General features: G+C 36.2%; 3 protein-coding genes across 5 annotated transcripts; 2 read left to right on the forward strand and 1 right to left on the reverse strand.

The window, feature by feature from the left end:
• The first annotated feature begins 792 nt into the window (after positions 1-792).
• Positions 793-4,448, forward strand: LOC121772159 (tyrosine-sulfated glycopeptide receptor 1-like). The gene has a single exon (XM_042169156.1). The coding sequence runs from the start codon at positions 1,112-1,114 to the stop codon at positions 4,292-4,294; it is 3,183 nt and encodes a 1,060-aa protein (XP_042025090.1). The 5' UTR covers positions 793-1,111; the 3' UTR covers positions 4,295-4,448.
• Positions 4,449-10,231: 5,783 nt separating this feature from the next.
• On the forward strand, positions 10,232-11,464 carry LOC121771276 (telomerase reverse transcriptase-like). 2 transcript variants are annotated; one of them, XR_006043974.1, is made up of 5 exons: positions 10,232-10,259; positions 10,444-10,524; positions 10,824-10,873; positions 10,943-11,153; positions 11,241-11,464. XR_006043974.1 is itself a non-coding variant. In XM_042168059.1 (3 exons), the coding sequence occupies exons 1-3, from the start codon at positions 10,471-10,473 to the stop codon at positions 11,121-11,123; spliced, it is 273 nt and encodes a 90-aa protein (XP_042023993.1). In that variant the 5' UTR covers positions 10,297-10,470; the 3' UTR covers positions 11,124-11,464. The 2 variants fall into 2 exon arrangements, 1 of the variants encoding a protein (XP_042023993.1); XM_042168059.1 differs by lacking the exon at positions 10,232-10,259 and having other exon boundaries at positions 10,297-10,524; positions 10,955-11,464.
• Positions 11,465-12,287: 823 nt separating this feature from the next.
• On the reverse strand, positions 12,288-16,242 carry LOC121772724 (putative late blight resistance protein homolog R1A-3). Of its 2 annotated transcripts, XM_042169924.1 has the most exons (3): positions 15,609-16,242; positions 13,553-14,957; positions 12,288-12,729 (listed from the first exon to the last, which is right to left on the reverse strand). In XM_042169924.1, the coding sequence occupies exons 1-3, from the start codon at positions 16,204-16,206 to the stop codon at positions 12,621-12,623; spliced, it is 2,112 nt and encodes a 703-aa protein (XP_042025858.1). In that variant the 5' UTR covers positions 16,207-16,242; the 3' UTR covers positions 12,288-12,620. The 2 variants fall into 2 exon arrangements, with proteins under 2 accessions (XP_042025858.1, XP_042025857.1); XM_042169923.1 differs by having other exon boundaries at positions 13,553-16,242.
• Positions 16,243-18,712: the final 2,470 nt, after the last annotated feature.

Raw genomic sequence — 18,712 nt, forward strand, 5'->3', positions numbered from 1 at the left:
CAAAAAATTTATTTATATAAATATCCCCTACCCCACCTTCATTTGTAACCTTTTCATTCACTTTTCCACACTCAAATTTCACTATAAAATGGATTCTGATGAAGCCGGCGGACGTTGTTGGACACGCACAATACCCTCATGCAATGTCAGGACCCGACCAAAGCCGAATACCTCTAGGGGATGGTCGATGAGCTGCCCCGCAAGTTGAGACTTTTGTAGAGTAGTCAACTTTTTTTTCATTTCTAACTTGTGTAAAACTTTTTTTAATCAATGTAGGATTTGCCGTTTTTAATTAATCGTGGTATTTTTTAATTATTTTGCATTGACATATTTGAAAACATTTAAATTAATTAACAAAACAATAGTGAAACCTATAGGGCGGCTATAGGGCGCCCCACTGCAGGTGGAAGGGTAGGAGGATAAAACGCTGACGTGGCGGTGCATAGGGCCGGCTTTAGGGCGTCCCACTGCTAATGTCTTAATAATATTGATTAAATTTGGCCTTTGGAATTGCCACTAATCCACGGTACGGCGCCTGACCCTAGTTCACTTCCAATCTTCATTCGTCATTCATTGCCGTTGTTGTCGACAACAGCGATGACAACCTTCTTCGGTATGTCCAACCTTATGAGTTCCGTTTATTTCATCCAATGGTCTCCAATTATTATATTATAAGTGGATAGAGCATCTGAGGAATGTGACTTTTGACCTCAACCACGGACAATACACGCATTTCCTATTCAAGATTATGCCCAAATCCAGTTTGCTATAAAATTCGTACTTATCATTTCACACACACACACTATAATTTGTAGATACAAAAAAAACAAATAAAGAAAGTCCACCACTCCATCCTGCCGTCCGAAAAGTAAACGCTTTTTGATAATTCAAACTCCAACTTTTTAATATTGGTCCATGTGAACATCACCCTCTCTCTTCTCTCATCTCATCTCTATCTCTATCTCTATCTCTTCCAACTCCAATGGCAGACTAGAATCTCCCTTTGCACGAACTCGGATCAAAAAAAGTGGTGCACTAATCCCACACATGATTGCTCTTGCTCCCACCCTCTCTCTCCTCTTCTTATGCTACTCCTCTTCTCTCTCACACAATGATCACCATCATCCAATCCAGTCCACCTCTTGTTAGACCAGCCATGCTCTTTGCACTGCTACCACTCCTCCTCGCCGCCCTCTTCGACACCTCCCACGCAGCCTGCAGCCCCGACGATCGAGCCGCCCTCGCCTCCTTCAATCTCACCATCACAGCCTCTCCTCCACTCAACTGGTCTCTGTCATACGACTGCTGCGGCTGGGAGGGCGTCGGCTGCGACGCCTCCGGCCGCGTCATCAATCTCCTGCTCCCGTCGCGCCGCCTTTCCGGAACAATCTCCCCTAGCATAACCAATCTCACAAGCCTGACTGACCTCAGCCTCTCACATAACTGGCTATCCGGGCCCCTCCCGGTCGGATTTTTTGCCTCGTTGGATCGCCTACGCGTCGTTGATCTGAGCTGGAACCGCCTCACTGGAGAGCTCCGCCTCCCTGACAAACTCCCTGCTCCAATCAAAACATTTAATCTGTCAAGCAATCATTTCCGTGGAACAATCCAGACGTCCTTCTTTCAGCCTGCTCCGGCCTTGGATCACTTCGACATCAGCAACAACAGCTTCTCCGGGGAAATCCCGGCATTTGTCTGCAGCTACGCACCCTTGATCACGCGCCTGGACTTCACCAACAACGACCTGACCGGCCCGATTGGGCCGGGATTCGGGAATTGCAATAATCTGCTTAGCTTGAGGGTAGGATTCAATCTCCTATCAGGAGAGATCCCTGGGGATATCTATGATTTGATGGCATTGGAAGAATTGTACTTGCCTGGGAACCAGCTTTCTGGACCAATCGATGACAGGATAATCAATCTTCGCCTCCTTAAAGTCCTCGCCTTGTACGGCAACGGCTTCACTGGAGGGATCCCTCGCGACATCGGGAAACTGTCCGAATTGGAAGAGCTGCAGCTCCACATAAATATGCTCAGTGGCACAATCCCACCCTCACTAGCAAACTGCACATCCCTCACAACCTTGAATTTGAGGGTGAATCTCCTCGAAGGCGACCTCTCGTCTTTTGACTTCTCGAATTTCACCCACCTCCGATCAGTTGATCTCGGCGACAACCACTTCACTGGCACCTTACCAGCAACCCTTTTCTCTTGCAAGATGCTCACTGCAATCCGCCTCGCTGCCAACAAGCTGACCGGAGAGATACTACCGGAGATAGCGTCTCTGCCATCGCTGTCGTTCCTTTCTCTCTCCAACAACAGCTTAACAAACATGACAACTGCAATGAAGGTTCTCGCAGGGTGTAAGAATCTGAGCACATTGACCCTCTCAATGAACTTCTACGACGAGGCAATGCCGGGGGATGAGAGCCTGATTGCCCCCGCGATGTTTCAGCAACTCCAAATCCTGGCACTGGGCGGGTGCAGGTTCACCGGCCCGGTCCCCTTGTGGCTCAAAACGCTGGTTAAACTCGAGGTTCTGGACTTATCTTTCAATAACTTGACAGGTCCTGTTCCGAGCTGGTTTGGGACATTCCCAAACCTTTTCTACTTAGATTTGTCGCATAATCTGTTAACAGGATACTTCCCCATGGAGCTTACTCAAATGCAGAGGCTAGCGTTTAAGCAGAACCCCGATCAAATTGACGCAACGAGCTTAGAGCTTCCTGTGTTTGTGAAGCCTGATAACACCTCCAACCTGCAATATAGTCACCTCTCGAATCTCCCAACTGCATTGTATCTAGATTATAACAATATAAGTGGCACCATCCCTGTTGAGATTGGTCAGTTGAAGTTCATCATAGCCCTTGATCTTAGCTACAACACTTTCTCCGGAAACATTCCTGATACGATATCTAATTTGACTAACTTGGAGAAGCTGGACCTGTCTGGGAATCTCCTCTCTGGCCAAATCCCACCATCGCTGCAGAATCTCCATTTTCTGTCATTTTTCAGCGTTGCACACAATCATCTTGAGGGGGCAATACCTACAGGGGGGCAGTTTGACACCTTCCCAAACACGAGCTTTGATGGGAATCCGGGGCTGTGTGGGCTCGTCCTACAGCGGCCCTGCACCAACAACGAGTCGAGCAGCATGGTTCCCTCGGGAGAAAGAAGTGGGAATAGGAAGAAAACCATAATACTCACACTTGTGATCTCTTCAAGCATTTTCACCATGATTCTGCTTCTATATTTCATCTTTTCAAAGAGGAGGTATCATTCAAAGGGCAATGGTGAGGAGAAGGATCTCGACACGATGTCATTCAACTCCTCGGGGGTTTTCCCTGAGGTAGTGAGGGACACCAGCCTCGTCATACTGTTCAGGAACAACATGAACAAAGTGGAGGATCTGACGATACTCGATATACTGAAAGCCACAGACAACTTCAACCAGTCGAACATCATTGGTTGCGGGGGTTTCGGGTTTGTGTATAAAGCAACTGTGGCCAACGGCGCAAAGCTTGCGATCAAGAAGCTCTCAGGAGACATGGGGTTGATGGACAAGGAATTCAAAGCAGAGGTGGAAGCCTTATCGACAGCCCAACACAAGAACTTAGTTACTCTGCAAGGTTACTGCGTGCACGACGGGTTTAGGCTGTTGATATACTCTTACATGGAGAATGGAAGCCTCGACTACTGGCTGCATGAGAAACCCGACGGAGCATCTCAGCTTAGCTGGCCAATCCGTCTCAAGATTGTCCAAGGAACCAGCTGTGGGGTGGCTTACATGCACCAAATATGCGAGCCACACATCGTGCACCGTGACCTCAAGTCCAGCAACATCCTCCTCGATCAGGACTTCGTGGCACACGTAGCTGATTTCGGGCTAGCAAGACCGATTCTTCCCTACCGCACTCATGTCACAACGGAGCTCGTTGGCACCCTTGGCTATATTCCACCCGAATACAGCCAGTCGTGGATAGCCACTTTCAGAGGCGATGTCTATAGCTTTGGAGTCGTGATGCTCGAGCTGTTAACAGGAAAGAGGCCTGTTGAGATGTTCAAGCCAAAGATGTCGAGAGAATTAGTTGTATGGGTGCATCAAATGAGGAGCGAGGGAAGGCAAGAGGAAATCTTCGACCCTCTCTTGAGAGGGAAAGGCTTCGAGGAAGAGATGCTGCAAGTTCTTGATGTTGCTTGTATGTGTGTCAACCAGAATCCTTTCAAGAGGCCGACTATACAAGAAGTCGTTGATTGGCTGGAAGATGTGGGATCCAACAGACAGACAACTTAAGGTAAAGAACTTGTAAATACAGAACTATGATACTGCAGTTATGAATTCCAACATTATATGCAACCAATCTTGTTCATAGGAAAAAAATCTTGATAGGTAGAGTTAATGTAGTTCTTTTACATGAACAAATGAAAGTAAGAATTCTCTTCTGAAACAAGCTTTCACCCGAAAACGAAATCACATGCTCACGTATGAAGAATTGAAAAAGTCTTTGTGCTCATCAAGGCAAAATGACTACTACACTTTGCCCAGTTAAATCATTGCTTTAGATCTAGAACCATCGACATTTGTTTTTTAAGTCAATCAGCTCAACCAAATCAAATCCCACTAAGGATAATGGCCACATACACTTGCTAGTGGTCTACCATGTTTTGTGATAAAGACTTAATAGGTAACACTTGTCTCTTTTTCAATGCTATTTCAATAATGCGAACAAAATGTGGAAAACATCAAACATATTCATCACCTCCAAAGTTCAAAGTCCCACAACATTTGTACCAGAACATTCCTAACTATAAACTCTTGACAAAATTCTTGGCCATGTTAAACTTATCCATTTCTCCAAATTAAGCTAATCTATATTCAATTTCATTGTCACACCAGTTTTAGTGAAGCACTCATAAATAATGAACAAATAAAAAGCAAAATTGATGCACCTAAGCTGCTTTACACCTTGTTTAGTTATAACCTAGTAAATGATTCTGATATTGAAGAATAAAAAGTAGGGACATCGAAAAGGCAATTTTTAAACTTTTTTCTATAAAAATGCAAACACCCGATATATAAAAACACCAAACTTTCTTAAGATTGAATGATTTCTTTTTACATAACTTCATTCTAATTTCAGCTTGAGGCATTGGTAAAAACTGTAGTGACGGTTGAAACTGGTGATGTTAAAAGGGTTATGGATGTTCCAGCGTTTTATTTTGAAAATATGTTTGCTTTTTCTTAATCTTAGTTAATTTTAAAAATAATAGTATAAATTAAAGTTTGATATATTATTTTATTATTTATTAAAAGTATAAAAAAAATAATTGAGATTTATTTTTTATGTATTCGTAAAATTAATACTGATTTTAAGATATAAAATCAAATAAAGTAAATGGTTAAAACAAAAATAATAATGTTAATATTAACTAAACGAGATTAACGTTCACGGATCACATAAGGAGTCTAGCATAAATTTCTCCACATACATAATTTCATTTTTTTAAATAATTGGCTGTGGGTTATTTTACAAACTATATGTATTTTAATTTACAAATTTTCTTTTGTATTGTTAAATCTTTCAAGAAGCTTGATCAAATGGTTCTAACCTGGACCTACAATAGGCCCAATTAATTGAATATAGATTTGTGTGTACATATTTTTCTAAGATGCTTAAGGCCCAATTAAATGAGATCATAAATAAAGATAAAATATATTCGATACAAATACACTAATATTAGTGTAACAATAAAAAGAACTAACAAATTGACATTTTATTTGTGAACATCCCCATCAAATACATCGTAATTAGCTAGCCAACTATATTTAGCAAAAATAAAAAAAACCATAGATTTATTGATTTATATCACATAATTAACTAGTAACACCTTCCACTTTATTTCATAACCACAATTTCCTAATATCAACATCATTATTGCATTCTCCATTTTGCCACTTGAAATGTCCTCCTTCATTCATCAAAGATTCCCTTGATTGTGTGCATCATTAGCTCTCCAAGAAGCCCAAATTTGTTGTGGAAAGGTGCTAATTTTCTTTCCTTTTTTCCCAAAAAAAACTAAATGGAATTTCACCACTTAGGTAAACAAAATTATGGGATTTTCCTAAGGAGAGAAAATTTGAAAAGAGGGTGGAAATTAAACCAAAAAAGCATCAATTTGGTTTTCTAGTCTTGGTAATGAGCCACACATACGACAAAGGAAGCAAGAGATGAGAATAACGGAGAGATGAGTGCTCCAACCACTATACCCTCAATTAGCCACATGCCCATAGGCTAAAATCGGGTTATAGGGCTGACCGGTTGGACCGGCCCTTGAGATACTGAACCCGGCCTAGATAATGACATGTGGTGAGGTATTGCACAAAATATTGATATTGGTAGGATTTGATCATATTTTGGGAGAAAGAGATATATATAGAGAGAGAGGGGTTCTTAATTTTTTAATTTTTTGGGCTTATTCATCTCCTTGAATGTACCAACAAAGAAGCATGGTGGCGCAGCGGCGGAGAATGTAAATTCTTGCCCTTTGTTGCTTCACTAAAGAAGCACACTTTCTTGTGAAGCCATTGTTGCTCTTTGATGATGATGATCTCTTTGAGGAGGAAATTCTCTTGAAGTGAAATTCAGCCATTTCTTCAATTTTTGAGTTTCTTTTGGGAGTTTGATTTAGGGATCAACCTGAAAAATTGCAAGATTTTGGGGGAGAAAAAAGCTCACAAGATGTGTGAAGCTGGACCCTTGAGGAAAATGGCAAAAGGGTAGTGATATTTATATGAGTATTAAGTTGACTTGGTGTTGGAGGGTAGGGTGTACGTGGACAAGTTCGAAATTTGATGGATCTGCATGGGAATTTGGGATAACTTGGATTAATAATTTTGATTTGTTTTTATTACTACTTTTTCTAGGGAGGGGTGAATTTTTGTTGTGGCTATATATTTTATGAATTTTGTTGTTGAATGTGAGTTTTGGATGATTTGGTTAGTCCATAGAAGTTTTTGCACCAATTCTTGTAAGAGTAATGTGTATGTAGTATACTAGTACTTAATTACTTACTGTATTTGCTAAGATAATTTTCCTCTTCTTTTAAATTAAGATTTTCTGTTTCCAATAGAAATTATTAAAAATTTAAAATTGAACCTTTTGTTTTGTAGTATGAAGAAAAATAATACAACATGGAGTAAAGAATTGGGGTTAAATTGGGGTTGAAGGGATGGTTGGAATAATGAGGTGTGTTGGGTTAGAAAAGTGGAATTGAAAATGGAGAAGTGTTCAAAAGAAGACAAGGCAAGAAAGCGTGATTGTGGGAATATATTGTATGGGGCAGCAGACAAATTTAATTGGCTTATGGTGGCACAGATTTTGATAGCTTTAATTTCCAATATTTCAAGATTTGCGCGTCATATTATGATTTTTGTAAGCTTCTTAAATCAGATTATATATTTCCTCATATCACGATTTATGATTTAAATTCTTATCATCAAATTAAATTTAGTAAAATTTGTAATATTTCTTTTCAAAAATTATACTAGTAGTATATTAAAAAACTCAAAACTAAGCGATTTTCAAGATTAAAATAGACGAAGAGATTTTAATGCCATGTTTGAGATTCTTGTGCTGTGGCCCAATTAATTTTTCTTGATTTGTTTTCTGAAAAACCCAGAGTTTTTACAAGTTTTCAAAGAACATTTGGTCCAGATATTTTGTGGCAAAATCCGAAGATCTCGACCAAATAGATAACTAATAAATTACTATAGTATTAATGTGCTTCAATTATTAAATTAAATCAATAAATATATACATATACATGTTGCGATTGAATTTCAATAAATTTTCCCAGTCACCGAGCATTTTATTTATGTTATCAGTCAGGCATATGCAATTGGCTGGCTGGATAATTTCCACACATATAAATATTTAATTTTCACTATTTGGGTACATAAATGAATAAACATCAAGTGCATTATTGATTAACTAAATACTAAACATTTTCCCAAAGAAAAATAAATCACATTGAATTCATTTCTGCTATTTTTATTCCATGCTGATTTAGAGCACATATACAATAGTTTATGTTCTATTCTAAATTTTTAACTTAATTTACTTATAAAATGTCATGAGTTCTGGAAAATAGGTATTTTTTTACTCAAATTTGCAATTTCAATGACTTTTAAAGTGTTAAATTACATTGCCATCTTTTAGTTTGTAGTTGCAACGTTTTAAAATATTTTTTTAAAATTGCAAGCCGGCCACGATTTAAATTTTAGTAGAATTTATATTTTTTTATTTTTAAAGAAAGGCGTGGGAGTAGGAGGCCTTTATAAACATGTGTAGAACATGTAAGAATCTAACCATAAGATCTTCAACAACCTCAACTCAACTTCAAGAATCTAAATCTTAGCAAAAATCAAAGAAATTTAATTTTGAGTGTACAGATACAGATGCAAAATCTGAATGTAACTAAGAAAAGATTGTAATTCTGATTCATGCAATCTCTTGAGGTGATATTTTTGCATGTGAATGTGGGCTGTAAGATTTTACAGTGTTTGTCATTCTTGATTTTATTTTGATTTTGACCAATCTCAACTGATTTTCATCTTAAGACAACCTAAATCTCTATAGATTCACTTGTTCTTAACAATATCTCTTCAAACTGAAGAATCTGCTGTTTATTTAATTTTTTTGTGTCTATGTTTTATGTATGTAAGTGAAACCAGAATCTTAAGATAGTACAGCTGTAGTTATGCTATTCCTATACTCACATTTTTTTTATTTCGAACTGTTATTTTTTAATTCATAACTTTGATATTATTGTGTGTGTGCTCCTTGAGATTGTGAGGAGTTATCTTGTTTAAGTTTCGTTCTCATTTTTTATTCTTGTAATTATATATACTCACTAGCTATGCGTTACTAAAATACCAATTATTTTAAAACAGGTGAACTAACAAGTACTCCACTATAAATTATACTATACAATTCAAATGTTTACTTAAGATTATTGGATTCAAGCTTCAATTTTGAAATCATTGTAGAAATGTAGCATGAAGCAACTCATAGCTACATAATCCTACGAGGAATGTAGGTGTAATGTAACTTAACCATTCCTTAAATGGTCTTAAAAAAGTTTTGGTGGTAACTGAAGTATTATTGTGACATTCTTTCCAATTTGCATATATTAAAAATTTAGTAAATAGTTATATGGATTAATGAATACATCATGGTGATTAATATGATTACAAAAGATAAAGGAAATATCACATATACATGACAACAATTAAATGTTACACTGATAATCCATGATACACTTTAATTTGGAGGAACATTCCTTGCAGTGCAAAATGGATTCAAGATTTCCTCTTTTATTTTGGTTGTGATGAAATGTACCTTAAGTCTTAAATCTTGAGAGTTGAGTAGTTTGTGTTGGAACAAAGCAACCACCTTAATCTTTTACTTAAACAAATACTCCATTTAGGTTGCTTCTTTTTTCTCCAATTAGTTGACTTTACAAACTTGGATTTTTGTTTCTAAATAAAAATAAAACGAATTTTTAGGGTCCAAATATGCAGTAATAATGCAAACATTTTACTTGTACTTCATTTCAAAATATACACATAGTAACGTTGTTTTAGGAGTTTATTGGATCTAATGCCTAAAAAAAATTCATTTATCAATTGATCACTTCAAATTTTATTTTGTAGTATGAACGATGAGAAATACATATTTTATTTAGATAAATAATAAATTATTTCATAGATCACCTCATAATTAGTGGACTTGACTCAATAATAAACTTCTAGTCCGAATCTATACCTTATACGTGGGCTTCCACACACATAATTTTTTTCAAAGCCCAAAACCTACCCCGAATCTGTGGCCTTGATCAGCTTAATTGGGCTTTTAATCGTGGTTTACTATGCTTTATTTTTCTAAAGCCCAATAAACACGTATTTTGTGTTTTATTTTTCATCACAATTCAATTAAAATATTTTTGCTAAAAACTTATTTTTAGTAGGCAATTGTAGAATATTTTATGATAATTAGATTACTTTTAAAATTTGAGGCAAGTACTAAAAAGCTACCTAGAAAGCCTTTGTGATAATTAGATTATTTTTAAAATTCGAGGCAAGTATTAAAAACCACCTAGAAAGTCACATTGATTTAATTATACGATAAATATCATAAAAAGCCATGTAAGCTAGTCAAATATGACTATTGACCAGCTGCCGCTGGTCGCTACTCCAGGTACGACGACGCCTATCCTTTTTTTGGCGGGAAAATTGAAATTTCGACTGATTTCGGCGGGATTTTTTTTGATTTTGTGAGAAATTCAGTGGAAATCGGGGGTAGTATTAGACAGAGGATTTCTCTGAAGACTCAATACTGTAGATTTCATTATTAAGAGCTTGACGTGTGTGTATGGTTTCAGCTTGTGAGAAGAACGATCGAAATAATAATGCGTGAATCTCGTCAGGCCTCTTCAAATCTCATATGCGTCAGTCATGATAAAGTGAGTGTTTTCTTAAGCTAATTTGTGCTCAAACAAATAGCGGTTGCTGATGGTGACGATGACGATGACATAGATTTTTCAATTTCTGCTCTTGGAATCTAGTGGTGAAAATTTTCTTCTGGATTTTATGCTTCAATTTAGTACATTAATTTTGATTACTGTCTCTTCTCAAACATTGCTATCTCATAAATAATTATATTTAGATCTCGTTATTTTGTAAGTAAAATAGATCGAAATGAATGTTGAATAATGTAAGATAGACAAATTTGATTATGCTTTTCCTCTTTATCTTTGATCAGGACACGAGGTTAAGAGGCAAAGGGTTAAGAGACTTGTATAACAGTATAAGGTATGTATCAAATGTCCCCTGTTTGATATTTGGCTTTACTGTAGGCCTGATGTATTTCCACTTCTTTAGGTAAATGAACAGGCTAATCGGAAGGGGGATGTATTCTTTCAAAGGTGCTGGTTTTCGTCCCAGATACGACGTGGAAAGGAATGATGTCACTTGGTTGGGGTTGCGCGCTTACAGACGGGTGCTGCTGAAGAAGAACTCGAAGCACAAGAGTCTGCTTTTTTTTTTCTTGGGGCCAAGTTGAAGGCTTATGGTGGTATGAAGAACATGTCAGGTGAGCTCATATATGCTGTTGATGATGCGCATTCTGTTGTGCTCTGGAGCATCAGATATTGATTTTGTAATATGCATCAATGTGCAGTTGGGCATGGGAAGACGTCTTCTTTTGTACTACATGTTTTTGGCATAGGATGGATGGCCTCTTCTTTTGCATGTTTTTGGCATGGGATAACATCAACTCTCTCTATCCACCATTTAAATAATCATTTTGCCAATTTGAATGGTTAAGGACCAATTGTTAGTGATGCTCTAAGGACTCATGTGGATCCACCAATGAGAATAATTAAATGATACATCCTTCATCCATAAAAAATAGTTCCATTTGTAAATGACACAAGTTTTAATGAGAAATTTGTTAGGAGAGAAATTGAAAAAGTAGGTAAAGTACTAGAGATAAAGAAAAAATGGATAAAGTATGAGCAATGAATTATTTATTTTTAGGAATTGGATTAATTTTTGTATGCATCCCAAAATGACAAGATGAAACTATTTTTTGTGGACGAATGGAGTATGATAGATGATTAATTATAGCACAAACAATTGAAAAATACATACTCTGTATTTTATTTTTATTCTATCCCAAGTTACGTGAGTCATATTTCATTTTGGGTTGTCCTAAATTATTTGAGTCATTTATATTTTTTTTTGCTAAAAACAAAATATCTAGTATAACCTACTATATACCTTCTTTTATTTTATTCTATCATCTACTTTATTCACCGAAAAAATGCCCAAGTAACGTGGGACAGATTGAGTATTACATAGGAGTAAATAGAGAAAAAGGTATGGTCGTCGGCGGCGTGCTCGATGATCTAAGGTTCCATTGTGGGAGAAGTCTCCTCGAGCATAGAGAGGTTGCGCGATTAGGTTTTCTCGAGGGTAGTAGAACAATAAAGGAATAATTAAAGAGATTTGTTATTTCATGAATGAAAATTAGTATTAACATGTTCTCAATGAAAGCATAGATGGTAAGAGTCGCCTACTCTTAACAAAGCAATAACCTGTCCGTCAACGAACGAAACACAAGAATCCGGCGCCCTAGCAGAAGGGTAGGTGGCCACACGCAATTCTGGCGCGGAGAAGTTCTCCGTCGGCAGTATATCAGGGTTGAGATGTGTTATCCAAGTAATTTGGACAAATAATTCTTCATTAATTGAGAACGGAATTAATGAATAGCCGTATTTATATATCTAGGACCCTAGGGTTGGTTCGACCTAATATTATACATCGGGAAAGAACCAACCAAGAAAACCCGACAGGAGCTTACAAAACGCTTGACTCAAATAAGTTTAATAATTAAAATAAAAAAAATGCAAAATTACAATAATTAAACTGACTAATTAAAACACCATGCTCCTGGCCGGGTCGTCTACTTGGAGACGAAGTCTTGGTAGCTATCCGGCTGCTTGAGTTGCTCTCTTGGTCTCAACGTTCCAGGGTGGTTTGGCGACAAGGCCTTTGATTATTCTCTTTGGGCTGGGTTGCCTGTTGGTGGCTTCTCGCTCTCGGGCAGTTCTGTTGTCTGTTGACTCCGTTGCAAATGTTGCTCTCGAACCCTTAACATCCTTTTCCTTAAAAAAAACATTACTGTATTTTTAGATAATATTCTTAATCACAAAACCCGTTTTGACCTGCAAATAGGCGATTGATATTTGATAAAACCTATCATTATCAAAGTAGCCAAATGAAATGGAATTCAATTTTAAAAGTCGACTCGAGCAATTCATCAAACATCTGAGAGTTTAGCGTTTCGGAATCAAACAGAATATTTCATCAAAGTTAATAGATTAACCCTCAACAATCTGAAAGAAAAAATATATCATCAAAGTTAATAGATTAACCCTCAACAATCTGAAAGAAAAAATATACTACTCCTTTCGTCCCTACTAAATTTGGTAGCCGTTGAACCGACACAAATTTTAAGAAATATAATAAAAAGTGAGTTAAAAAAAGCTAGGGACACGTGAGTCCTATTTTTATTTATTAGTTTTATAATAAAATATGAGCGGAAATGAGACAGTGTAACGTGGAGTCCACTCCTAAAAATAATAAATTTTTAAGGACGGACAGAAAATAGAAATAAGTGACAAATTTTAAAGGACGGAAGGAGTACATAGTCGAAATAGACCACCAAAGTTAAGATTAACACTCAACAATTTCAAAGAAAAAATATGCATAGTCGAAATCGACCACTCTCAATAATATAGAAGGTAAATGCCAGACTTAAAACAACATGCATATTTTGTGTTTTCCGCTTCAAAAACTGTATATCTATCACAACTGTTCAGATTTCGAAAAATGAGATCAAGAAAATTGATCCGAATAAGTTTACGGTTAAAATAATATGCAGTCACAGAAACGAAAAGAGAAAGACTTTAACAGAAAAGAACTTACAAGATGGCATCATCCGAAGTAACTTCAAAATTGGGACTTGCCAACTTCTTCAGCGCTTCATCTTCCGCCGAAACTCTAACGTCTACATGAAGATCTGCTTGGTCTCCTTGTAAATCCTCTTGCTCCTCTAATATCTGTTTAGCTGACAACACAGCTGATTCACTGCAATATCTCAATCTAATTGATTTGAGTGTTGGTATTTCTCCAATTTCTGAAGGGATCTCCTTCAATTTGTTAAATTTTTCAAGATGAAGCTCCTGAAGATGTGGAAAGCTCTCTAACACTGTCCAGTTTTCCAGACCATTACAGTTGGTCAATGTTAGTGACTTGAGGCTGGGGAATTGGTCTTCAATTGTTCCCCACTTGCCTGTTCTGAAGCGACCATGCTTTAATCCGAGCTTCTGTAGAAGTGGTAAGGAACCTATTGCTGGTAGTATGTCTTCCAACTCAAAATCAAGTGGCAGAAGGAGAAACAACTTCGTAAGGGAGGGTGGGAAGCTCATCTTCAGCTGAAACTTTCCATTACAGTGAAAGGAGACTCTCAGATCCAAGGATTCCAGTTTACTAAGACATTGAAGATAGCTGAGATAGTTAACTCTCTCAAGCAGCTCCGGATTATTCTTCAATTTCAATTTCTTGATATTGGGAATTCTTTTAACATCTTCACTTAAACTGAAATATTCCAGTCCTTTGAGCACCTCTAGATTCTCCATGATAATAATATCATTGTCGATGCTCACAGGATCTGGGAGATGCAATTTCCAGTGTGGGAAGTTGACATGCCTAAGCTTATGCATTTTCCAAATTTCAATTGGTGCAATAAAATCATCCCAACACCGAATAATTAGTGTATGTAGATTCCAAAGCAGATTGATTGAGGGAATCACGTACTTCAAATCAATTTCAAAAGCAAGGTATCGTGTATTCACCAAGTGAAATACATGTTCAGAGGAACACCTGCATAGTGCATATGGGGAATCATGTGCATTTAGTGTTGTCCTCAGAAATCTAGAATTTGGCAATTCTTGAAATTCAAGTGTACGGCATACATAAGACCGAGCATGTGACATAGAGTCCAAGGCATCACAGATTTTTTCCTTTGAAGTGCTTCCTGGATTAACAATGCGGTGTTGGCTAATTACTCCTTGAGGACTTTGTTCTCTCAAAACATAAAAAAACCTCTGTTTTTGAGCTTCTTTCATGGATAGATCTCTTAATAAATCATGAATCTTGCAGAATTTTACATTTCCATACAAACCCACCTTTTGAACTACAATCAGATTTCTATCAACTAGCTCCTTTAGGTACTCTTTCGCAATCGTTGTCAAACTTTTGTTATCTATCGGTTTAAGAAATCCTTCAGAAACCCATAGCTCGACTATTGTCGAAGATCTTATCTCGCAGTCTTCTTTAAACACACCCATATACAGAAAACAAGGCTTCAGATAGGCAGGCAAATAATTATAGCTCAGTTTCAATATTCTAAAGCAATAATCATCATTCTCCGAATTCACTACTGAACTTAAGTTTTCTTCTATGTGCACCCAATATTCAAGTGTAAGTTTGGATTTTGCCATTAGACCCCCTATCACAGCAATCGCCAAAGGAAGTCCATTACACTTTTTCACAATTTTCTTTCCAATTTTTTCAAGTTGAGTAGGAACACTTTGTTCTCCAAAGATAGTGTTGGAGAATAAAATCCAACTACTAGCCTCGTCTAGAAATCCCATCTTAAAGACATTATAGGAATGAGTCAAGTGGAGAGCCAAGTTTGACATCCTAGTTGTGACTAGTATTCGACTACCATTACCACAATCAGGAAAGGAAGATTTCAACTTATCCCACACATCTATACTCCACATATCATCCAATATAATGAGATACCTCCTACCCCATAAACGTTTGTGTAATCCTACTACCAAATCTTTCTCATCCATACTGCCTCCTGCTCGAGAGAGAACTTCTCTAAGAGTTTCTACTATATTATAATCTTGGGAAATGGTAGTCCACACACAAATATCAAAATGCTCTTTAATAAGCTTTTGTTCAAACGCACCTTTTGCCAGAGTGGTTTTGCCGATTCCACCCATCCCTACGATAGGGATGATTTGGCGATTGGTGTTTCCATCAGTTAGCCTATCCAAGAGTTGAAGAAGCACATCATCAAACCCTACCATGATAGGGTTGTTCTCTGTGGAACTCCTGGATCTTAAACCACCATCATCAGAACCCATGTTTCTCTGGTGAACTACCTTCTCCCTCTTAATCCCAGCCACCTCTTTCTTGAGCAAATCAAGTTCTTCTATCACATTCTGCACATCCTCATAGAAGTGGATGCAACTGATTTGTTCATCACCACCATCCTCAGATGCTGCTGCTGCTGCTGCTGCAGAGAGCTGGATAGTGTCGATTATATATGACTCGATCACATCTTCGGTCGCTTGCGCTGCATCTACAATGCGCATCTCCAACGGATCTGCTTCGTCACTGTATGCATAAGGAGAGTTATAGCTTTCGAGAAATTCCTGCAAAAAGATAAGTTTTTCGGTGAGAGATTCAACTTGTTGTTTATCGAGAAAAATGGGAGGGGATGGATGAGTTTCAATATCATCTATGACTTTCATAAGAGAAATCAGAGCTGCATAAGCCGCCATGAAAGCTAAGAAAATGAGTTCAAATTGCGGAGATGAAAGAAGAAGAGAAATGTGATATTGTGGTAGAGAAATGCAGTATGTGCTGGTTTTGAAATTGAAAATAAATTGAAGTTGTTGGACTATTGACTTTTGGATCATGAATTTTCCTACCTACCAAGTAATTGTCCATTCATGTTTAAAGCTGTCATTGTTTTTCTTACCGTTGTCAAATGGCTGCCATAGTTTTGTCACATCATAAATAATACTTTCATGTTGTAAGATTTAATTTTTTTCTATGAGATTTTACTTAGTGCTATTTTATGAATTAGTAAAAAGATACTATCTGCGTGTTCTACGTTAAGCGACACATTTAGTTTGAACATAAGTTTTAAGAAATGTAAAGAAAAGTGAGTTGAATAAGTTAATGGATTATGAGTCCCACACACACATATATATATATATATATATATATATATATATATATTAGTTTAATAATAAAATGTGAGTATGATTGTTGGGTGGAATTTGAGGTCTACTTACCAATTATGGTAAAATTGAAATATGACTCTTATTGTGGGACGGACCGAAATGATAAAATGTGACACTTATTGTGAAACGGAGGCAGTAATATAGTAAGAAAGAGAGAAAAAATAGAAATAATAGTATTTCCATTTTAGATAACATTTCATTTTTAATAAGACAAAGAGAATAATTTATTGCTTACTAGTACACTACGTAATAAAATTGAACCCAATGAATTTAATATTTTGTAGAGAATGAACTCAATTTGTTAAAAATAAAAATCAATCGAAAACGAAAGTGCAGACATTTTTATAGATAAAAGAATTAGAAAATAAAAAACTATGGAGGCAAAGAGAATATTATATTTAATTTTGTTAAAATTATTTTAGTATAGGAGTAAATTGATTAAAAATGTTGCTAACATAGAAAATCAAATTTAAAAATAATGAAAGTACGAATGAATAAATTAAATAGTAAAGTATAAAACGAATTAAGAATAAAATTTTAAAATAATGATAGTACGAACAAATAAACAAATTAAATGAAGAACTTAATAGAAGATGGAAGAATACAATTAAATAATTGTATTTGTATATACTCTAGTCGATGAAGTAGATTTCTCTATAAGCCTAAATTCAGGAAACTTGTGACAATTCTACCATAATTGTTGATTGTTAGACTAAACTCAACATTTAAAGTTGAATTGCTAAAGATGTCCTCAATTTAGTTGTGTAGGAATATCTCCTTCGCCGACCAAGAGTATATATATACTTATAAGTTTTTTTATAAGAACTTCTAAGTCTTTTTTGTAGTTTGTAATTAGTTTCGTTGTTGACTAGTAGTCTCGTTGTATTTAATTTTCTGTTTAAGACTTCAAGACCTCAAGGTTTTTGTGATTTGTAATTGTTGTAACGTGTAATCTCAATAAAATTGCAGCTTTCATCGTATTTTTTTGAATTTTATTTACGCACATTTCATGCATAAACAAATAAAAAAATGAATAAAAAAAATTAGACGAACCGCCAAATCGGCCGAAAACCGGCGGTTTTGAACCGCCCCGTAAACCGGCGATTTTTTGAACCGGAACCGGAACCGGAACCGCCAGGACCCTTGGCATGTCTGTTCCGGTTCATGGGAATCATGAACCGTGAACCGCCGGTTCATGAACTGGATCAAATATATTTATATTTTATTTTAATTATGTAAATAAACATACCAAAATCAATCATAACATATTAATATACATAGTACTTAATATGAGTAATTTTTCTCGCATTGATCATACATTTCCTATTGTACTCTTTTCGTATGATTTGTTTTAGCTTAACTTAATATTTATGTATTACTCCTATCAATTTAGGTTCCTAATAAAATACTTAATTTTCATTATTAGCTTTTAATATGATTAGCCCGATAGACTAAGCCGGAACTATATTTAGCATTAGGATTTAAAATTTTTAACCTCCATAAAATTAAATCCAATTAGCCGCCAAATAGGGCTAACGTGAAGTCAAGGTCGGCCGGCCCCATGGACTTTAATATACTCCTATAAAATTTGAATTTTCAACTTATTAGTTTCTGTCACTGATTTAATATTTACTAATATAAGCACTATATATGTCACTTATTTTATTCGTTTTTCACCTTGTATTTATCAAAATAGGTGGCAAGTGAACATAATACTGCTGAAAAAAGGGATCTCCTGTCTCATTTTAAATGACGCATGGTTTGAGCATTTACAATAATTCAACTCAATTATTGAAGTTTCGTCTATATAATATAATTAGACACACTATCACTGAAAGAAAACAAATCTGAAATGGAAAGCTGCGGTCAAACTGTGGTATCTCATAATTTAGGTGTCCTATTTAGATTACTTTTATTAATTTCAATGTAATATTAAGTAATTTTGATAGGATAAGATAGCTACCTGTTTTTAACATAAAGTAATTTCGTGTTTAAAAAAGAAAAAAATGCCTCACTTAAAAATACGATGATTACTAAA

The sequence above is a fragment of the Salvia splendens genome, chromosome 16 (assembly GCF_004379255.2).
Source record: "Salvia splendens isolate huo1 chromosome 16, SspV2, whole genome shotgun sequence".
NCBI lineage: Eukaryota > Viridiplantae > Streptophyta > Magnoliopsida > Lamiales > Lamiaceae > Salvia > Salvia splendens.